Source organism: Typopeltis vanoorti, chromosome 10, assembly GCF_054136105.1.
Source record: "Typopeltis vanoorti isolate ZY-2024b chromosome 10, IOZ_Tvanoo_1.0, whole genome shotgun sequence".
NCBI classification, from domain to species: Eukaryota; Metazoa; Arthropoda; class Arachnida; order Uropygi; family Thelyphonidae; genus Typopeltis; species Typopeltis vanoorti.
The window spans coordinates 55138204-55161998 of record NC_143558.1 but is presented as its reverse complement, the minus strand read 5'-3'; the positions used below and the strand labels follow the sequence as shown (position 1 = coordinate 55161998).

The following is a 23795-nucleotide window of genomic DNA, read 5'->3' as shown; positions in this document are numbered from 1 at the left end:
TGCTCATATCATCTCTCATATTTTGGATAGACTGGCTGTTCTGCCTTGATTAGAATTGAAGAACATCAAGACTACAGTATATTTTTGGTATCTGATAAATCTGGCCTTGTTTCTCACACTGTTGACATTAGGCATAGAGTTGTTTGGAACCAGACAAACTCCTTCATTTCAGTAGGTTCAAATTTGTTCATCTTTTCCTTGAAATGTGTGAAATGCTAAGAAATTGTCCAAACCTGAACTAATCAGACTTCATGTCAACATTCAAGTTTTGGGAAGTGATCACTATTAATTGTTCATTTTTTTTTTAAATTAATAATTTTTATCTATGCAACTTTCTGCAATTGTTCCTTTGAACTCTAATAGTGTAATATCATATACTTCAGTTGCTACTGAGACATGAGCTAATATGTTGTTACGTCACCACTTTCATGGCTTTGTTTTAATTTATACTTATTTTTCTTATTTAGATCTAATTTGCTTTTACCCTAATCACTCTCAAGATCTAAACTTAAATTTTGCCTTCAGTACACGATATAGAAAGACTATCTATATAGTCTTTCTATTTCAATCACGGAGTAGTTCTTTTTTGGAAGAGGAGAGCTTTCTGCTAATAAAAGCAATATGTTTGAAGTCCTCTCCCTCCGTTTGTTCCACCACTGCAGCAATTGTATCACTGGAGGCATCAGTAGCAAGAAAAAAGGTTTGCCTGATATACTTCCAGCAAACCAGCAAACCTGGATAATATTCTTTATGTATTCTTTATGTATAATATTCTTAATATCTATAAAGATATGCTAAAAAAATGAGAAATATTAATATCAGAAATTAAGGAAGCTGCTTATTTTGCAGTAATGCTCGATTCAACGCCAGACATTGCCCATAATGACCAACTAGCTATGATATTTAGGTATGTTGCCACAAATTCTGACATTAGAGAAACATTTATTGGGTTCATCAGAATTACACAACATAATTCCTTATATTTAGAAGAGGTAGTATTAAAAAATTAGAAGAATCATCTTTGGATATAAAAATGTGCAGAGGACAAAGCTATGATAACGCTGCCAATATGAAAGGTATCTATACAGGTTTACAAGCTAGGCTGAAAAAACGTAGTCCCTCTGCACATTATATACCGTGCTCTAGTCATTCCTTAAATTTAATTGGCAACTATGCCGTGGAATCTTGTCCGGAAGCAGTGCAAGTATTTTTGTTTTATTCAAAATGTATATAATTACTTTTCATCTTCAACAAGGAGATGGGGGTATACTCCTTAAACATTTAGAAAAAAATCTTTAACAGTTAAAAGACTAAGTGAAATGAAGTGGTCTGCAAGAGCTGACGCTATATTAAACTGGTAATTAGTTTATGGAATTAATAACGCATATAAAGTATATTAATTAAAGGTAACTTTAATAAATAACTTCTATATTTCGGCAACGTCATGCTGTCATCTTCAGGAACATAAAGATATGGTATGTGCACACAGGCACTGACAAAAGCAAATGAGGAAGAAAGCAAGAAACTAATATTGTTTCTAAAGTCCTAATGGTGCCCTCTGGCAGGCTAATTTGGTCGTCTTGGCAGTTGGGCTGAAGTTCTCAAAATGTAAGTCTCCCAAATTTCATGCACCCAAATTTGTTCAGGTTAGGAACGTTTTTTAGGCCAAAATTGTCCTACTTTGGCCAAACAGGCAGAACAACAAATATCAGAATTTCAGAACACAAAGACTACATCTGGTTTCACCAGTACAGCCACTCTGGGCTGGCAGACCATGCCTTAGATACCCACCATAGAATTCGTTGGAAGAAAACAAAAATAATACACCGCAGCAAGTTTAAATACCAAAGATTATTCAAGGAATCATCATCAGCTCTAAAAAACGTTCCTAACCTCAGCAAATTTGGGTGCATGAAACTACCCCAAATTTGGGAGACTTACATTTTGAGAACTTCAGCCCAACTGCCAAGACGACCAAATTAGCCTGCCAGAGGGCACCATTAGGACTTTAGGAACAATATTAGTTTCTTGCTATCTTCCTCATTTGTTTTTGTTAGTGCCTGCATGCACATACCATATCTTTATGTTCCTGAAGATGGCAGTGTGACGTTGCCGAAATATAGAAGTTATTTATTAAAGTTACTTTATATGCGTTGTTAATTCTGTAAACTAATTACCAGTTATGTATGACCAACGTATAAGCCTTGCTGCTAGTATGACGCTATATTGGCTTTGAAACGTGGATATAAACAAATTAAAGACGCATTACTTGAACTATCCATTTCTCCTGATGAAAAACCTATTTCTAAATTAGAGAGCTCATCATTGGCTGAACATTTTGACAAACCAGAAACATCAATTTTAACAGTTATGTGGAACAAAATTTTACAGCGAATAAATGCTACTAGTAAATCTCTACAAGATCCTGATATGGATTTGTTTTTAGCTAATAATTTGTTATTACACTCTTTAGTTAGTTTTATTTTAGATATAAGAAATAGTTTTGCTGCTGTAAATGAAGAAGTGAATTTATTTAAAGATGGAAAGAGTTAAAAAACGAAAAAAAATGAGTGATGAAGTTTCACAATCTAACAATGAGATTATATTACATGGGAAAGAAAATTTCACTGTGAACACTTTTAATGTCATTTGCGATAAGCTAATTTTGGAAATTAACGAAAGAACAAAAAGCTATTTCGACATATTAGATATGGTTGACATTTTTTTGAAGGAAGATGTAGATCAAGACAAGTACAAGACTAGTATTGATAAAATTTTACAAATTTATGGGACTGATATTGATCCAGAAAAATTTACTGATGAAGTTAAGCAATTTTTAATAATGATAAAGGAAGAAAATTCTTCAATTAAAAATATGTACAAATTTATAAACGATGGGTTAAGGTCTACTTTTCCGAATGTAGAAACAATTTAAAAAATATTTTTGACGATGCCTATTTCAAATGCAAGTGCTGAACGCTCATTTTCAGTGTTGAAACGAATAAAAAATTATTTAAGAAGCAACTTGCACCAAAATAAAACAAGTGACCTGTCGTTATTATGCATTGAATCAGATGTAATGGACTCGATCAATTATGATGACATAGATATATTTACTAAAACCAAAGCCAGAAAGAAAAACTTTTAGTTATTAATTTTTTTATTTAAATTTGAACTGATTTATTTTTATACTTTTTTAAAATGCAAATATATGTATACCAATGTATTGTGCAATTAAAATGAGTTATTATGGAAATGTTGACTTTTATTTTCAATAAACTAAAAAAACGCTTATTTTTGAAGGCCTCATAATGATGTTGCACCTCGGACCTCCAAAAGTATAAATGCGGCCCTGTATAAAGATCCCATATATTTTAAATAATTTTTATTTCACTTTGTTTAGAAAATGAATCTGATTTTATTATGTATATTTAACAATAATTTCTTGTTTTCATCCACATTTTATTATCTTATGTGAATAAAAGTTGACACATGAAGTATCTTAATACTAGCCATTTGCATCAGAGCATTTAAATTCTAAGTTCTAAATATCCTGCAATGCAGACCACACCTCATTATGAAATACATATTACCTGCATCAGCAAGGTTCCAAATTATGTTTACTCATGGATCATTTCTGTTTCATTAAAATGACTGCACGCCAAATGAGGATTACTATCTTTCAAAATGTAAAGTAAGAGGGTGGATTAAAAATTTTAGTATTTTCACTGTGTGCATTTTTATTTTATAAGGAAAACTATAACAAACATCTTTAAAAAACAAACACCTCCATTGTGCAATTGGAAAATCAATGGGGCGTGCTCTTCAATTGGAAAATACCTCAGTTTGATTCCAGTGATGAGAGGAATCTTTATATTTGCATTTTCAATTCAAGGCGAGTTAGCTAATCTGATATGGAGGTAGCAGGGTTTTTTCTCCTGGAAACTCAGGTTTTTCATCATACATGTAGGCTAATTGGCCATGAGAACACATGCAATTTACTGACAAAAAAATACTACTTGTGGCAGTCATATGTGATAGATAGTGTTGTGTGTCAATGTGTGCTGTAGTTAGGAGATTAAATAGGGAAGACGGTGAGTTTGGTGTAGCAGAGTAGCCTTCCCACATGAGTCCTTGGACTGCCTGGAGGTGTCCAGTATTTTATTTATATGCTTAAGGCTTCATTTGGACGCCTGAAATACATATACAAACTAGCACAGAATGGCTACCTTTCTTTCTAAATTATTTTCTGTGGTATTTGTGCCATAACAACTTGCTTTTTATTGGGACAAAAAACTTGATTTGAGAATCAGTTTGAGACAAAAAACTTGATTTTTTGCACATACTGTTTGTAGGTACTTTAAGATACTTCCATGCTAGAAAGTTGGAAAAATGATTTTGTGTTCTTGGCCAAGAGTTTTCTTCTTTTGGGTCTTCTCAGCAGCTTTGGTAACCTTACCACCAGATAATTCATTTGAGCCATAGCATTCATGTTCATTTCATTCACATTCAGTGCTTTGGATATTAACACACATGAATGGGTTAAATAATGGAGAAATCAGAAAAGCAGCAGTAATAGATGATAATAGATTAGATCTCGGTAAACATATTTTCTTACCCAACTTTAACTTGTGGCAAAGTCAACAAATCTCAGTATACAAATAGCTAGTTATGAAGATACTAAAAAATATAACAGGAAGTGCAAACTTATATTGCTTGCTTACACTAGGATAAAATATGGATAAAAAAAAAAGAATAAATTTGTCAAATGTAATATATTATGCAAATTGCAGAAAATATTGCTACAACTGATTTCATGTTTTAATTTGTAGGTAGTATCAAGTGCTATAGTAGATAAGTATATAGGAGAAAGTGCACGTCTTATTAGAGAAATGTTTAATTATGCAAGAGACCATCAACCATGTGTAATTTTCATGGATGAAATAGATGCTATTGGTAAGATTGAATATATATGTTCAGTTCTCAAATATATTAATAGAAATCTGTTATGAGATTTCTATTAACGTTGAATATGATCTTTGCAGTTTTCATTAAATTCAGTAGTACGTATATATATATATATATATATATATATATCTGTGATTTTAATCTGCTCTTTTTAAATACTTTTTAAATACTTTTGTCCACATCTGATATATTATTTTTTTTTTTTTTGCAAGCATGTTTATCATTATTTATAAGAAGCTATACTGTCATTATACAAATCTCAAAATTAGGTGATTTTGAGAAAGTTGATTCTACAACGAATGAAATAATGAAAATATTGATAAACAAAGCTAATTTGTACAAAATCTATTCAAAGTACTAGTGTACATTTAAAGTTTGTATTTTTCCAGAGAATTTCCATTTTTTTATATCAGTGTTGCACATGTAGCATATGTTAATACTTGTGCATTAATAATCAATAATAATTAAACTGTAGAGTAATAATGAATTAAAAAATTCATTGATTATCCTATTATGGTTCTAGTATTCATACATACACTGTATAATTTATTACTGGAACTTTCATCTTAAAATTATTTAAAATATATTGGATATACCTGTGGCTCAGAGTGTATCCATGTTTAAAGTGTGAGTAGTAATGAGATTATCTGAGCAGTATTTTATCATCACTATTTGTGTGTTAATTCTCTTAAGGATATACCAGATATTATGGTAGTCCAACCTATTTAATATTTCACACCTAGTTTCCTGTCAACACTTTCTTCCAAATTGGGTTGTAATTGTTTCACATATGATTTACAGTTATTGTGCATTGTTTACTGAGAATATTTCAGCATCGTTGTTTCATTGTCCTGATTGGATGATAGAAAAGTAAAGAGTCTTATTTACTTTTCATTCAGCTTTCATTTTTCTTTTAAAATCTTCTATAGTACTCCAGAATATACTATCTCACCTATATCTTGGTCTTTCTCCTTCCATCTTTGTTTCAAACTGTTTTGCTACTCTCTTCTTCTTTTTTTATGTAAATTACACACATGAAAGATTGTAAACCTATCATTCATTTAGTACTGTGACTGGGATAAGCATTATATAATCAAGAAACCCTGCTCTAAAGATCAACTGTTGAACTTTTTCAATGGGGAAAAAATTCTTGAGGAACTCAAGTACATATTAGTACACAAGGTATTAAAAAATTGTCATTAACCTGAAATGCATGAAAGGTAGCTGGAGTAGATGGTATTTGTCCAGAAATGTTCAAATATTATTAGTATTACATGACACTTCCAAGGACTCATCACAGGAGAGCATTCTACTCTATGCATCCAACATCTATATAGTCTTGCCATAAATACTTTTATAACTTCTGCACACCCTTGCACTGCCCACAGAATCGCACAAGCCCAGTTCCATTGGTGATGCTTTGCACAGCTAACATTCACATTTATCAGTAGAGAAAGATAGCTGTATGGGACATGCATTGGGGAGATTGTGAGAACCATGTAACTGTAATAGCACTTCACAAGGTTGGAATGCAGCCACCTGTTATTTTGGGATCAGTAGGATGTTTGTGTATCTGATTATTAATCATTATAATGATACAGAAGACATATCTGACTGCCAAAGAACAAGTCAACCATGCTGCATTAAGACACAACAGCTTGAGCACTGTGAAGGCACACCGCTGCCATAATCCTGTAAGAGTGCAGAAAGTGATGTCATGAGAAATTAATGTTTTGCAGAAAATAATGTCGTGTACTAACTGATTACCTGGGGAGGGATGAGAGTATCGTCATTCTACCAGACACTTCCTAACACCGCAATGTATGTGGCAGAGGGTGATAAAATCAAAGGCACTTCTCTGATGATGCGCAAACAACAGACATAGAGATATACTCTTCACAAATGAGAAGATTTTCACCATTGAAGAGCTGTTTAACCGCCAAAATGATCATGAATATGTCCTGGACGATTGCACAGCAAGTGCATAGCCCAGGATTCAGAGATGGTTTAGCGGGAGAGGTGACGTATAAGGAGGTATTCAAGTTGCATTTCTGTGAGAAAGGGATCAAAAATCTCTGCCAAAGTGTATCAAGACCCCGTGCTGGAACCTGTGGTACGGCCCCCGAACACCTTGTTTCATGGTAGGCAGTGGACCTTCCAACAGGAATCAGCCCCTACACACAAGGCGAGGACACACAACAGTGGTTGGAGGTGAATATGCCAGACCACATATCACCATCTGATTGGCCATCTGGAAGTTCCGATTTGAATCCAAATTGAAAAAATCCACAATTTGAAGTCCAAATTGGACTTCAAATTGTGGTCGGAGCTTGAAAGAGTAGCCTGCAAGAAACAACTTCCCCAACATCGCCAGCCTGAAGATGGATTTGGAACTTGCAGTGGCAGCATTTCCATTGGATGTTGTTCATGCTGTCATCGATATGTGACCTCTCAGACTTCAGGCATGCATGAAGACAAAAGGGGAACATTTTAAACATTGAGTGCTGCTATATGACCGTTATATGTGTAGTTTGTAGGTGCTGAAAGCTGTAAATGATTTACTGATAAATTAAAGGTTTATGCACTGTTCAAGTTGTAACAATATTTATGGCTAGACTAGGTACATTCACTTAACATCTATGCACATCATGCTACGGCCTACATTCTACCATAACTACATGCAGCGCCACCTACCACCACAGATAGTAGATTGCGTGTGTGTAATATTGGAGATGATTGGAGAAAATATTTCGTAGTATCTATCTTTAAAAAAGGGAAATAAAACTGAATATGAGAATTATAGACTAATATCCCTACTGAGTGTTCGAGTTAAAATTTATTCAAGCTTACTCGAGAAGAAAAAATTGTGGGAAAACAAGCTGTATTCAAGTTAAATAGGGGTTGTCAGAATCAGATTTTTACTTTAAGACAAATAAGTTGAGAAATTATGGAAATACAATAAGGATCTTTATTTACATTTTGAAGATCATATGTTGAAAAGATAAAAAAATTTTCAAAATGCTACAATTGTGTGATGTAAACCAGATTTTTACTTTAAGACAAATAAGTTGAGAAGAATTGTGGAAGAAAAGCTTGGTGAAGAACAAGCTGGATTCAGGCCAAATAGAGGCTGTCAGGATCAGATCTTCACTTTACGACAAATAGTCGAGAAAGCATGGGAATATAACAAAGATCTGTATTTAAGTTTTGTCGATTTGGAAAGGTGCCAAGAGAGAAGCTATTCAATATGCTACAGTTATATGGTGTCAATGGGGCATTATATCAAGCAATACTTAGTCTTTATTTGAGTTGTAAGTCAGCAGTTGGAATTGAAGGAAGTACAGGAAGATGGTTTAATGTTAAATCTGGTGTGAGACAAGGATGTACATTATCCCCTCTGTTATTCATTATCTATATGGATCATATTATGAAGGAAAGTGGTATTAAACATGATATCAGAATTGGAGATGTTAATGTCAGCTCTTTGCTTTATGTGGATGATGTTATACTTCTAAATAAATCTGCTACAAGTTTGCATTACTGTTGTAATAGATATGGTATGAAGGTCAGCAATAAAAAGACAATGAAAATAGGTAGAATCGTTGAAAATGTTAACTGCATTGTGAATGGAGAACCTGTGGAACAAATAAAACATTTCAGCTACTTAAGCATGATTTTTAGTGAAGATGGTAAATTAAATATGGAAATAGACAACAGAATCAACAAAGCTGGTATGGTAGGATGTCTTGTATACAGCTAATTTAGTCGGAATGCTAAATTAGCTGTATACAAGACAGTGTTCAAACCAGTTTTAACTTTTGGATCTGAGATCTGGGTCAGAAGTAAAACACTTGACCAAAGACTAGAGACCGCAGATATGAGAGTCCTGAGAAAGACTAGGGGAGTGAACAGATGGCATCAATGGCAATATCATATTAAAAATGATGATATTAGGAAAGAACTTGACATTGTCAGCATCCAGGAATGCGTTAGCAGAGCTAATCTCAGGTGGTATGGTCACGTAAACAGAATGGGTGAGGAAAGATTAGCAAAACAATTGTTCTCTGCCAGGTTGGCAGGAAAATAACCCAGAGGAAGACCAAGATATAGGTGGATTGATAAGGTACAAAGTGCCTTAGATGATAGAAATATAAGATCTGATAATGTTGGAGTCTTGACAAGTAACAGACTGATTTGGAGAAAAATTGTAAATAGGAAGTTAGTAATGATGTAAATTTTTCATGTAGTACTATTATATCCTGTACACCCCCTTGAGGGTACATGTCAGGAATTTGATGATGATGATGACAAATAAGTTGAGAAATAATGGAAATATAATAAGGATCTGTATTTACATTTTGAAGTTCATATGTTGAAAAGATAAAAAATTTTCAAAATGCTACAATTATGTGATGAAAACCGGATACTTTAAAGACTGCAGTAGATAACCCATATTTAAGTTAGCAATTAAAGGACAGTGAAGATTAGTTACACTTAAAGAACAAAGAAGGACATTGGTATTAAACCTGATAACAAAATTGGAGATATTTAACACATCTCTCTACTTTATACAGATTATTTTATACTACCAAATACAGCAATCCCTCGGTTAATGTGTATTCAATTAGTGCGTGATTTTTTTCTATACCCAAATTCGATTAGTGCACCTCTAAAATTCGATCAATGCCCTATATTCATCTTAAATATAAATGTTACCGATTTTAAAAATTTTCTCTCTATACATTTTTTATGGCTGACTATTTTAAAAAAATCACTCAACAGGATGAAATAATTTAGCTACTGTTTTAAAACATTTTACAACGTTATTTTTTAATTGCATACTACATTATTTCTATCTACACTATGTTCCAAATTTAACGCTTAAATTTAATGTCGTCTGGTAATTACATAGAATTTTGATGATCATATCTCGTGCCTCCTTTGCAATTGTTTTCCTTACTTTTTTTTATTTTAAAGTATTTTCCCAATCTTTCATCATGAGTAAAAGAATTAGTGAGCAAAAATGTGGAAGTGTGAAAATGATTCGAAAAGTAATCTCATTGGAAGGAAAACTTGAAATAATAAAGAAAATGAACAAGACAAGTCCAGAGCAAAGATAGGACAAGAACAAAAATGGGTGAACCAACTATAAGAGCAATTTTAAGCAAAACTGCTGAATACATAGAGAAAGGTAAGGTTCCTTCAAGTTCATCATGCATGCACTTGAAATCAAAGTATTATAATCATTGAATTAGAGAAACATCTTTCTACATGGATCGAAGATTGTATTCAAAAACGGATCCACTGACCTTATTAAATGAAAAGCATCAAGTCTCTTTGCATCCTTGAAATAAAGGGCTATCAATGATGGAAAAGAAGAATTCCACGCTAGTGCTGGGTGGTTTGAACATTTCATAAAGAGAAATAGCCTACATGTTCTAATCACAGGCGAAGCTGCAAGTGCAGACAAGGAAGTGGCCTCAAATTATCCAGAGATTTTGAAGAAAATTTTGACCAATATTTATTGTTGATGAAACTGGCCTTTTTGGAAGTGAACGCCTTCCAAGACTTTTCTGGCCAAATCAAAGAAATCTCAGCCTTGTTGCAAAGTCGAATGAAATTACTGTGAGCTGTTTGGAAGCACATTCTTCCACATTGTGCAAATGATTTTAGAGTCTTTTCAAATGAATCTAAATTAATTAAATCTCATTCTGAGAAATTGAGTGATTCCGACCTGCTAAATTTAGATGCACAGTGGGAAGATCTCAAAGAATATGAAGAAAATTTAATCACCGACAAGCCCAAAGAAATTTCACAGAAACAAATTGAAATATTTTTCATGCAACCAAAGTTCTTAAGCAGCAATGCTTAGATGCTGACCTTGATAAAGAGAGAAGCAGTAAAATTTGCAGAAGAGGCAATAGGACCATACCGTCAGTCATATGAAAAAAAGAAACAGAATGCCCACCAAACTGCATTAACTGAATTCTTTATTAAGACGCAGAATAATAAATTTATATTCTGAATATGTTTTATTGTCTTTCGGCTTCATGGTTTTCCTTTAACTAGACCCTGAGACATACCCTAATTCATTCATAAAAAAATTAAGAGTCAAAAAAGAAATTTGAGGAACGAATTATACTTTTCCCCATAGGTTCATTATATTCAATTAGTGTGTTTTCGATTAATGCACCTGTTTCAAAGAACGCATTAGCTGCATTAATCGAGGGATTGCTGTAAATCCAGTATGAGTCTTCAGGACTAACTAAATTAAATTACTATCATAACTAATTCGATATGAAAATCAACAATGAAAAACACTAAGAATAGGCAGGAATGTGGAATAAATCAGCTGCATATTTGGTGCTGCACTTACAGAACAAGTAAAATCAAGTATTTTGACACAATTTTTTAGTGAAAATGGTAGATGAAATTTTTGAAATAGATGACAGATAAGCAAATAAGATGGGGGAGTCAGTTGAAATTTATGTGGAATAATAGAGAAATTAGCCAAAACCTAAGTTAGCGGTATACAAGGCAAGTGTTCAGACCAGTTTTAACCTATTAATCTGAAAGTTGATCAATGACCAGAAACCTCAGATGTGTGCGAGAGTTTTGAGAAGAATTAATGGAATGATCAGATTCCATAAATGTCAGAATCATTAAAAATGAAGATATTATTAAGGAATTTGACACTGCTCATTGTGCAGTGTGTGAGTAGAACTAATCTAAGATAGTATAGTCACTTAAACAGAATTGGAGAGAAAGGTTATTGGGGAGATATGTAAGATCTTGACTATATCAGAGTTCTGACAAATAACTCAGCAGAAAACTCTTGATAGGAAACTATTAATAATACGAACTTAATCATATAGTACTATTATAGTATTCTCTACACTTCTTGAAAGAGTGTGTGTAATCAGGAATTAGAGAGAGATTATACTAACATATTTACTGCAAATTATTTCATCTGAAGTTGGAGGAGGGAAAAGGAAGAAAAAATCTAAAACACTTTGCTGCTAACTGAAAGAAGCATTCCTCGATTAAAATATGCATAATATGAATATTTATGACTTGAATTCTGTGCTTAAAAATCAGACCAAATAATTGTTTACTGTACATAAAGAATCAAGGGTTAGTGAAATTGTTTATAGCAAACATATACCAATAAAAATTATCGGGAAGATAGCATGTTCATTTTTAATGTTATGAACATTTTGCATTCTCTCTTTTAGCAAAAAAAAAAAAAAAAAAAAGTTAAAACATATATTATGCAAAAATTAAAATGACAGATTATAAATTGTATGGATATTATTAATCCCTTGATGTTGTGGCCAGATAAGATAGAAACTTAAGTTTCAAAATTTACCCAAGTGTTTATGAGAATATAATCTTCAGCAATAACATTTGCCTCTTTAGGTTTCTGATGATGAGTGCCAACAGTTTAAAACAGCTGTCAGGGCCAGTTAAACCTCAAAGGACTAATAAAAGGTGACTGACTATATGGGCTCCTTGACAGAGTCTATGCATTTTAAGTAATGGCAATCTAGGCAGTTCCTATGCTGAAGGTCATATTCTTATAAATTCGGTAAATTTGGAAACTTTAAGTTTCTGACTATAACAACAGATTAATAATATCCATATAATTTATGATGCCAGATTCAAGCCTCTTCAGCCCTTTGTTTCAATACAGGCAGTCCTCGGGTTATGAACAAGATACATTCCTGAGGATGTCTTTAAGTCGGATTTGTATGTAACTCGGATCCCTGATGAACAGCACATATGCGGTAATAATAATAATACTATAATGGCTCATATGTGGCAATAATAATAAAGTGTAATACTGTAGTAATAATAAGTTACAGAAACTATTGTGCTCTTTCCAGTGGTGCACCCAGAAAGGGAGCCCCCTCCAAAAGAAAAAGAAAAAATATACTCGAAAATTTTCCAAAAATCTTTTCCTCATTAAAATTCATTTTTTTATTTATGTTGTGTCGTGTCTTCTATTTCTATACTACTACTTATGAATTAGCAGTCACATAAGGTGGGAATACCCTGTAGCTCTCGGAATCATGGCCGCTGTGAACGCAAGGCGAACGAAGTAGTGCTCGGGCAGACTGAGAGCGTTTGCCTGAGCCGGGCTAGAGGAGATCAGGTATTATGTATTGCCGATCACTACAGATAATCAGTCATAGGTCGTATTCAATGTGTAGTGTGTATTCTCAAATAGTTTACTCAACTCGCCCCCCAAAAGATTAAATCTTGAGTGTTCAGCCCCCTCCAAGATTAAATCCTGAGTGCACCACTGGCTCTTTCTTTTAATTCAAACAAACAGAACATAAAAACAAACTCATACAAAAAGTAGATAGGAGACAGGAAAAATTCCAAAAAAAGAATATTAAAGGTTACATCAATGTCTTGCTGACTGGAAGGAACATTTCTGAGGCAAGAAGGTAGGCTAACAATAATCGGAAGATGATGATGGAGATGGTGCCGGAGAATCAAGATTGTTTCTGGAGGAGGGGAGCTTACCACTGAAGTCGGTTTCTTGCAAAAAGATATCTGCTGAATGTTAGGATCCTGCTCCTCGAGCTTAGCAAATCCTGCTTCAATGAGACGAAAGGCTTCAGTTGATTCTTTTGTCATAAACTTTCTTGGCTCTGGATCTAATTCTTCATGTTCTTGTGTTTCTATCAGCTGCTTCTCTATCTCCATAAGTGAATGGGACTCTAGTAAGTCAATGATATCATTTTCATTGATATCCAATTGCAGTGCATTGCCACTATCCATCACAGCTCTTCTGCTTCGGCGATGTCTTCTGTGAAGCCACAAAAATCACAGAATTGAGGGCACAGTTTGTTCCACACCTCTTTAATTGTTGATAGCTTCACTTCTTTCCAAGAATCAGCAATGTTTTTGATGGCATCATGGATGTTGTAATTCTTCCAGAAGTCTCTCAAGGTCATCACGTCATCTTCCATAGCTGAATGTTTGCGGGAATGTAATAAGCCTTAAATGCAGAAATGACTCTCTGGTCCATTGGCTGTAGTAATGATGTAGTGTTGGGTGGTAAAAATATGACGTTTACATGAGGGCAAAGATCATCTAAAGATGTTGAATGTCTAGGAGCATTGTCCAGCACAAGCAGAATTTTAAAGGGAATTTTCTTTTACAAACAATAATGTTCCACGGCAGGAATAAAACAGTTCAAGAACCAATCTCCAAACATGACAAGCGTGACCCAGACTCTTAAATTTGACTTCCAAATAATGGGAATAGCTGCTTTAATAATGCGGTGAAGTGCTGGTTTGTTTACATGCACGAAAGAAACTAGTTCCCCTATTATTAATTTAATTATTATCCTTATGAGCCCATTCGTAAGTATAGAACAGTGTAAGTCCAGTCATCCATAAAAATGACAGATTTTCAAATCTGAGTGTTAGCTGACACTGTAACTCCCTGCTGCACTAACTGTAAGTTCCCCATTCAAAGGCTGTTTCACTTAGCTCAGCCTTATTACCAACTGTAAATGATCAAAAAATATAGATATCTATCTATCTATATTAGATATCTATGTATAGGTATCTATATATAGAGAGCCTCTGTGGCTCAGTTGGTATAGACGAAGCCCTTTGGTCAGAAAGACCTGGGTTTGATTCCCGTCCATGATGTGAGGAACCTTTATCTGGTCTCTTTCAACTAAAGATGAGTTAGCTGGTCTCATACGGAAGTAAAGGGTTTTTTTGTCTCCCAGAACAGGCAAACTGGCCCTGTGAACACACACTTCTACAGATATAAGACACTCCTGTAATAAGGAGTAACTAACCTATTCTGTAGGGATTTCAGTTTAGAATGCCTACACAGTAAAGTGTGGGTTTACATGTGAGCGTAAATCAGCATAGGACAGGATAGGTATCTGTATGATCTTCCCTGAAATAGAAAGGTATCGGTTACATGGTGGTGGTCACTATTGATAATTAGTGATAACTGGCACCAAATATGGCATTACTTTTTCCAAGCACAAGATTGTGCACATCAGCTCAAAATTGAGCAGATGTGCAAAATTAATTTTTTTTTTTTTTCAAATAAAACCAGCAAAACATTACTTGAAGATCACTTTACACAGACATTTTCAGAAATGATTACTGTCACAACTTTTAGGATTTTCAGCTTGTTCTTTTTGTCATATTTGAGAATAGACTACATGCAGGTGGTTATACGTTCTAAGACACTAGTGAAGTAACTACTGCAGGTCACTCTTGTTTACTTTTTTTTTTTTTTAAACTGAACATTAATTTTAAAGGTTGAGTTGATATTTATTAATAATTGACTTTTCTAGGTGGCCGCCGATTTTCAGAAGGAACTTCAGCAGATAGAGAAATACAGAGAACACTTATGGAAGTAAGTATATTATGAAATTAATCCAAAGCTTGTATATGATAATTTATTTTTTGCTCTTCACCAAACAGTTTTTTTTTATGCAAATTCCAAAAAAGGTTGATAATATAATACCTTAATGCCATGGATGGGTTAAAGTTTAGATAATATAGTTTACTAATAGGATTTGTTTATAATTCTGCACTTTAAAAATTAAATTAGGTTCTAAGGGGATGAAGATCTATCTATTCAAGATGTCAGACTTCATTACCATTCAACTCGATTTTAATAGAATAAGGTAATCAGTCTAGTGTTCACAGTTTTATGTGAGATGCATATGTTCGTAGGCTAGTTTTTGTACTTTGAAGGAGAACAAAAAACAGAATTTCCAAGAATAAAAAAAAAAACAAAAACCCTTGCTATTTTTATTTTAGGCAGGCTATGTTACACATGATAAACATCATAAATTTGTCACAGATGAGATCTGAACTTAGATCTCTTCCCAGTCAAGTGATGTGCATTAGAAAATCATTTTGTCATGGAAATCTTACTATTAAATGCTGTAGGCTCTCTTAGGTGTTATAGGATATTGCAAAACCAAGATCATTCTGGTCTTACACAAATGCAGAAACAAAGTTTAGGTTTAGATTTAGGCTTGAATCCAATCCATGTACAGAAGTGTTTTCCTCCCAAAAAACCAATTTCTTTTCCTTTTTTTTTTTTTCAAAACAGAAGTAATCTGACCGGAGAACACATGCATCGAATGATAGATCATGGATTTGTGGGATTGGTTTAGACTAGTTCCCATGCTAAAAGGTAGATGCCAGATGAGTATGAGAGATTTTAAAGACTACACATAGGATGGGCGTTAGTTCAAGAGCACAAGTTTTCAGCAGAATTTGAGGGACATCTTAGTATCCAAAGAGGTCAGGATTAACTGCTCTCGTTACACTATTGAAAAATTAGATTTATAAGAAATCAGGTTACTTCACTGTAGCAAAGAGGCTATTATTTTCACTATCATTCATGTTAGACTTATAGGCCGCTCTCTCTCTCTCTCTTTTTTTTTTTTTTTTTTTAAATCTTTCCTATATGAATTTCTCCTATCTTCCTGTGGTCTTAGCCTACCTGTGCTACTAGTATGCTTTAAATCCTTGTAAAAAAATTACATGGATAAATATTTCATAGATGTAAAATTTTCACCTTAGTGTCAAAGGCTTGAGTTATAGAATACAATTTAAAATAGCACCATCACACCCCAATATATATACATATATATACATATATCCATTATCTCACACAAGCATAATTGCACTTCATGCTACTGAATTTTTCCTCCATTTCCTTTTCAGTTATTAAAATAGTTCACTACAACTCTGGAGAAGTGCCAGCCATGGAGGTCAGTCACATATAGAAGCATTAATTTTATTTTGTTAGCTGTTTCACTTGGTATGTTAGTAATATTCCCTGGTTGTCTTAAAAAAAGGTCCAGTACAATTTTTTGTTGCTAAGTATGCATAACTTTTTCTTTTCTTTAATATTCCTAACCCAAGCTCTTATATTCTGCTTTAGCAAATCTATTGTGTTAGTCTCTTATGATGGATCAAATTGCCATTTTAAAATATGACAATTTGATTGAATTTCAGAATGACTGAAATATATAATCTTTGAGTCCTGATAAATAATAAACTAATTTTCTGGAAACTTTAATAATGTAAACATAATTATGTAATAGTAACATAGTGCTGTATAATCCTTGAAGGTATGCATCAGAAATTTGATGATGATGATATTTTGTTCTTTCAAATATTCCCATTGGCCTTTTATTTAGTTACTTAAAAAAAAAAAAAACTTGGCTTTACTACATTTTTTTCTCCATTCTGTCAGTGCATATGCTGACTCACTGGCTAGAAACTTTGTAATTTCTTCTTTTCATTACATAACTAGTGCTCTTATTTTTGCTCTTTCATACAAGTTCATCTCATACTTTCCTAACCGAGTCAATCAACATCAACTCAGACTCCCCTTTCCCCTCAAAATAATGCATATATTTATCTACAGTTCTTATCTGGAAGTTGTTGTACTTGGATTCTCTTCAAAATTATTACATGTTTTTATTTTTCCTAGGATACTCATTTTTATCATGCTCATCATCATCATCATCAAATTCCTGTCATGTACCCTCAAGGGGTGTACAGGATATGATAGCACGACATGAAAAACATTACATCATTACTAACTTTCTATCTACAATTTTCCTCCAAATCAGTCTGTTACTTGTCAAGACTCCAACATTATCAGATCTTATATTTCTATCGTCTAAGGCACTTTGTACCGTATCAATCCACCTATATCTTGGTCTACCTCTGGGTTGTTTTGCTGCCAACCTGGCAGAGAACACTCGTTTTGCTAATCTTTCTTCACCCATTCTGTTTAGGTGACCATACCACCTGAGATTAGCTCTGCTAACGCATTCCTGGATGCTGACAATGTCAAGTTCTTTCCTGATATCCTCGTTTTTAATATGATATTGCCATTGATGCCATCTGTTCACACCTCTAATCTTTCTCAGGACTCTCATATCTGCGGTCTCTAGTCTTTGGTCAAGTGTTTTACTTCTGACCCAGCTCTCAGATCCATCAGTTAAAACTGGTTTGAACACTGTCTTCTATACAGCTAATTTAGTGTTCCGACTAATTTCTCTCTTATTCCATATGAATTTATTCAACTGACTTCCCACCATACTGGCTTTGCTGATTCTGTTGTCTATTTCTATATTTAATTTACCATCTTCAGTAAAAATTGTGCTAAGTAGCTGAAATGTTTTACTTGTTCCACAGGTTCTCCATTCACAACACAGTTGACATTTTCATGATTCTGCCTATTTTCATTGTCTTTCTGTTTTTATTGCTGACTTCATACCATATCTATTACAACAGTTATTCAATTTAATCAGGGAATCTTGCAAACTCGTAGCAGATTTATTTAGAAGTATAACATCGTCCACATAAAGCAAAGAGCTGACATTAACATCTCCAATTTTGATATCATGTTTAATACCACTTTCCTTCATAATGTGATCCATATAGATAATGAATAACAGAGGGGATAATGTACATCCTTGTCTCACACCAGATTTAACATTAAACCATCTTCCTGTACTTCCTTCATTTCTAACTGCCGACTTACAACTCAAATAAAGACTAAGTATTGCTTGATATAATGCCCCATTCACGCCATATAACTGTAGCGTATTGAATAGCTTCTCTCTTGGCACCTTGTCATATGCCTTTTCCAAATTGACAAAACTTAAATACAGATCTTTGTTATATTCCTATGCTTTCTCGACTATTTGTCGTAAAGTGAAGATCTGATCCTGACAGCCTCTATTTGTCCTGAATCCAGCTTGTTCTTCACCAAGCTTTTCTTCCACAATTCTTCTCAACCGTTTCTCAAGTATACTAGCATAGATCTTGCCAGGAACACTCAGTAGAGAAATTCCTCTGTAATTCTCACATTCAGTTTTATTTCCCTTTTTATATATGGGTACTATTAGAGCTCTACTTTCATTTTTATCATCGGGAATTCCTCCCCTTGTCCAGGCTTTCTGAACTACAGTGCAGCCACTGTAAGACTCTTATACCACCATACTTCAGCATTTCTGGTTGAATATCATCTACTCTTGCTGCCTTTCCACATTTCAAGCCTTTGATGGCTCTTTCTATTTCAAGTATGGATATGTATTCCTGACTGCATGCCTGGGCAGTGTTTTTTACCACTGTGCTGTCATCACTGCTTGTTTCATTTAGCAGTTTTTCAAAGTAATTACTCCATACTTCAAGGATATCTTTTTCTCCCATTTTCATGTCACCTTTATCATCTCTAACTCCTTTTACAGCACTCTTTCCTCAATTCCTAAGCTTCTTCAACAGCCTCCAGAATATTTTGCCACCTTCTTAATATTTATTTATTATATTCTTGCCAAAGTCCTCCCATGACTTTTGTTTAGCTAGTTTTACACAGTGTTTAGCATTCTTGCATTTGTCTCTATATTCTCTAAGAGCACAAGCTGACTTATTTGCCAGGAATTTTTGATATGCTTTCTTCTTTTCCTTCACTGCCTCTTTAACTTCCTGTGTCCACCATGGAGTTCTAATTTTTTTATCCTTGCAGACAACCTCACCACATGCCTCTCTGGCAGAATCAATCAATGTTTTCTTCAGAGTTTGCTACTGAATCTCCAAGGTTTGATTCCTGTTCTCAAACTCTTTTATTTTTTCTTCAATAATCTTTGTGTATTTTAGTCTACAGCTCACATCATTCGCTTTAAACTTTCTTACATGTTATTCTTTTCAGTGAAATTCAATTTTATCCTGCTCAAGACTAAATAGTGATCACTTCCAATTTCAAATCCTCTGTACACTCTGGTGTCCTGCACCAGGGAGAAAACATCATCAACAATAACATAGTCAATGAGCTTTTCTTATTCCTTGCCTCTTCTCTCCATGTGAATTTATGCACATTTTTATGTTTTAACATAGTGTTAGTAATAACCAGTCCATGTCCTGAGCAGAAATCCAACAGATATTTGCCATTATTATTAGCTTTGCATTTTTCTCCAAATTTTCCCCAAACATTTTTGTATGTCTGACAATCACTTCCTACTCTGCTATTCCAACAAGGACCAACTTTTCCTTTTTCATTGTGTCAGTAGCTTTCTCTAGAGCCTCAAAAAATTCCTCCACTTCTACCTTAGTAGAACCTTCTGTGGGACCATAGGCACAAATAAGTTTCATTGTCCAGTTCCCCATTCTCATATTTGCCCATATTACTCTACTTGAGACTGACTGCCATTCAAGAAGAAAAATCATGCTCAACTCTGATAAAAAATTTCAAATTGGCTATGTGCGTTTGTTTCTTAGTACAATCTGAAGATATTATTGACAGTAATGTAATCAGTGAAGCTTTTTATCTTCTTTCATGTGTTTGTTCTTTTCATGAAATAAATTTATGCATCTGTTAATAATAACTGCTTTGTGTCCTATGGAAATTTAGGAGGTACTTATTAGTTCTTCCCTTTTCTTTTAGTTTTTCCAAAACATTTTTACATGTCTGGATTCATTTCCTATTCTGCTGCTTAGCTGACATAAAAGGTTTGAAATACTTAGCTGTATTTGATAAATTCCTTTACATCTTTCCTACTCATTGGAACTCTAGGCACAAGTAAGTCATGTTGTTTGGTTTCCCATTTTGGAAATTTTCCATATCACTCTATCTGAAACTGTCTCCCATTTGTGAAGTTATTTTTCTTGTTTAGTGTCAGTTTTACTATAGTAAACCACATCCTCTTTTTCTTTGATCACCATTGAATAATTCCTTGTTATTTAAAATTATCTTATGTTTTTTTTTCATGTCAGTAGCATCATTTATATCAAATATGTTATTTCTCTGCTAGACCTGCCTATTTTCCATCAATGCTTATTATATTGATGACATATTGTTGGATTCTGAATATATAGAGATTGGAGTAATTATTATTTGCTTCATAATCCAACATGATCTTCCATCACAAAGGCTAGACTTGTAAATATTATTTAATGTAAACAACAAATTAATATTCATATTAATTTTACAAATTAATATTCATATAACTACCTTAATTTTGTCTAATATTTAATTATTTAACCAAGATATATGTATTAATAATGAAAAGACTGTATTAAATATTATTAAGCTATTTTAATTATTACTATGTTAATATTATAAGAATTTGTATTTGATAATTTAACTACGCATTAATTGAAATGTAAATATTCTCTATTTATTCCTATTTGTAGAAATTTAACGTTATGCAATACCTCAATTTTATTATGTTTTGTTTAGTTGTCATGGAGACGTATGTAAGTGAGTGAGCATGTTTTGGAACACCACGTAAGGAGAAGGTTTATTAAAAAGAGTTTTAGAAAGAAATCACAAGAATAATTTAGGTGGGAAGAACAGATATATAAGCGATGAATGCTAAAATTATTAATTAATTAAGATAGATTAAGAGAAAGAAAGGAGAGGATTGGCATTAGGTTGGAATCGGAGCATTCGGGAATCACAGTGCGATAATAGCGAGTTCGGCAAGTCACTCAAGCAGCTAATAAAGTCTACTAGTCGAGAGGTGGTTAGCTAATAAATTGTAGAATAACAATTATAGCTACGGAAGACAGCTGAGTGACTACTAAATAGACTAGCGATATTTGAGTTGAGATTTAATTTCAAGGTCAACCTGTCAAGGACACACAGAATCCTGAAATAAAGCACGGAGTTACTAGAATAGTAGAGGCTGTAAAATTGAAGTTTACCATTATCTGTGCTTAGAATTATAGTGCCTAAAGAATTAATCGAATACTGGAGGAATGAACAACTGTGCATATAAAACCTAAAGTTAAGGAATTATTGTGTATTGCCTTTTTTTTCATGAGTGATCAGTAGTACTTTATGCAACAATGTTTGTTTATGTGTATTGTGATGGATGATTAATTCAGTTATTGCTTAGAAGAATTTATTTAATGAGTGCCGTTTACTGTTTAAAGTGTTTACAGTTGTAAAAAGTGTAAATGTATAAGTAGATGAAGATAGAAGATTATCGGTAAGATTATTCCAACCATTAATATTCCTATACAGAGAAGTGTGAGAGTTTCATCCTAGAATTTCCTTATACTAACAGTAACTACTGAGGAAGTTAGCTAAAGTGTAAATTTAAAAGTGTTTGTTTGTGAAGAGGTATTACTGTAATTTTTGTTGTATTTGGAACTTAAGGAACTGTGAGAAGACTGTATTATAGAGATAACAGATTTACCATTGTATGAGTTGAATGAATGAATTTACCTGAGGAGTTAAAATGTATGTGATATCTTAATTACTGATTTGAACTTAAGTGTAAAATTTGTGATTCTAAAATTAAATGTTTGTTTTTGTTAATCAAAAGTTGTGTTTTGCCTGAATCTCTTTTACTGCACCATTCATAAAATATTTGAACCAAAGCGGGTAAATTGAGTAAGTTAAATATACTCGGCCAGTATATATAATAACAACATATAAAGGAAGGGTAGTTGGGAGTTTGTTTATCTTCAATTCTTGAACTAATTCAGATATAAAGTGGCGCAGTCTTTAAATATAAATTTTCTTTATATTTGAATTAGAAATCAACTTTCAACTTATCAATTAGTTAAGAACATCGTAATAGTAATCATGTCGGATCCAAAGTATAGATTAAGAAGAAGTAGGATCCAACAATATGTTATTTCTTTTAAGGTTCATATTATCTAGATGCTTTTTACCTTCTGAATTTTATTGTAGTGCTTGGAATCTTTTCATATGAGAAACTAAGTGCTTTGTATGCAACAACACTATCAAATGTTTTAAAATAGTTTCATAATTGGATCATTTATATAAAATATCAAGCAAGCATATCCTTTGGCCTACTTTTATATATATATATATATATTACTGGATAATTCTAACTCCAATTCTGCTACCTCATGTCACTACAAATAGTAAATTGCAGATAACCACGATGAATAATCTTGCAGCCAATACAGTGATTAATTTCAATAATAATATGAGCTGTTTGGGAAGTTCACAATACAGATTTATTAAGAAACCCTTGAACATAATATAATCATAAAACCAAATCTTAATCAAACTGATATTTTGCCACTTAAATCACATTATAAAAAAGACGAACAAAAAGTGTGATTGCCCCCCCAAAAAAGTAATATATATATATATAAAATCATCAGTTTTCCTGATGTGTACTACAAGGGGTGTTTGGGCTACTGTGACTCACCACATGATTAAGTTTACATTATTAATAATTTCTTATCAACAATTTTCCTCCAGATTAGTCTATTACTTGTCAGCACTCCAGTATTGTTGTATCTAACGACACTTCTGATTGAATCAGTACACTCAGACCTTCATCTTCTATGTGTCTTTTTCTTGGCAAGTGACCACACCACCTTAAATTAGTCCTGCTCACACATTCTTCAATGCAAATTATGTCAAGTTCTTTCCTAATGTCTTCATTTTTATGATTCTGCCATTAATGTCTTCTGTTCAGGTCCCTAATTTTTCTCAGAACTCGCATATCTATGGTCTCTATCTTTGATCAAGTGCTTCATTTCTAATCCAACTCTCAAATCTATAACTTAAAACTGGCTTGAACATTCTTCTATACTACTGCTAATTAGTGTTTTGGCTAATTTTTCTCTTATTCAATATAAATTTATTCAACTGGTTCCCCACCATACCAACTTTGCTTATTCTGTTGTCTTTTTCTAGATTTAACTTGCCATCTTCACTGAAAATTGTACTTAACTAGCTGAAATATTTTGCTTGTTCTGTAGGCTTTCCATTCAGAATGCAGCTGAAGTTTTCTCTGTTCCTGCATATTCATTTTT

At 33.3% G+C, this 23795-nt stretch overlaps 1 protein-coding gene across 1 annotated transcript in view; it reads left to right on the top strand.

The window, feature by feature from the left end:
- The window catches only part of LOC150102425 (26S proteasome regulatory subunit 10B-like), a 105092-nt gene that overhangs the window by 55185 nt on the left and 26112 nt on the right, over positions 1-23795 (top strand). The window contains exons 7-8 of the mRNA XM_090399587.1: positions 4833-4956; positions 15308-15369. Of these exons, the coding sequence (XP_090255713.1) occupies positions 4833-4956; positions 15308-15369 (186 nt within the window). The remainder of the gene's footprint in view (positions 1-4832; positions 4957-15307; positions 15370-23795) is intronic.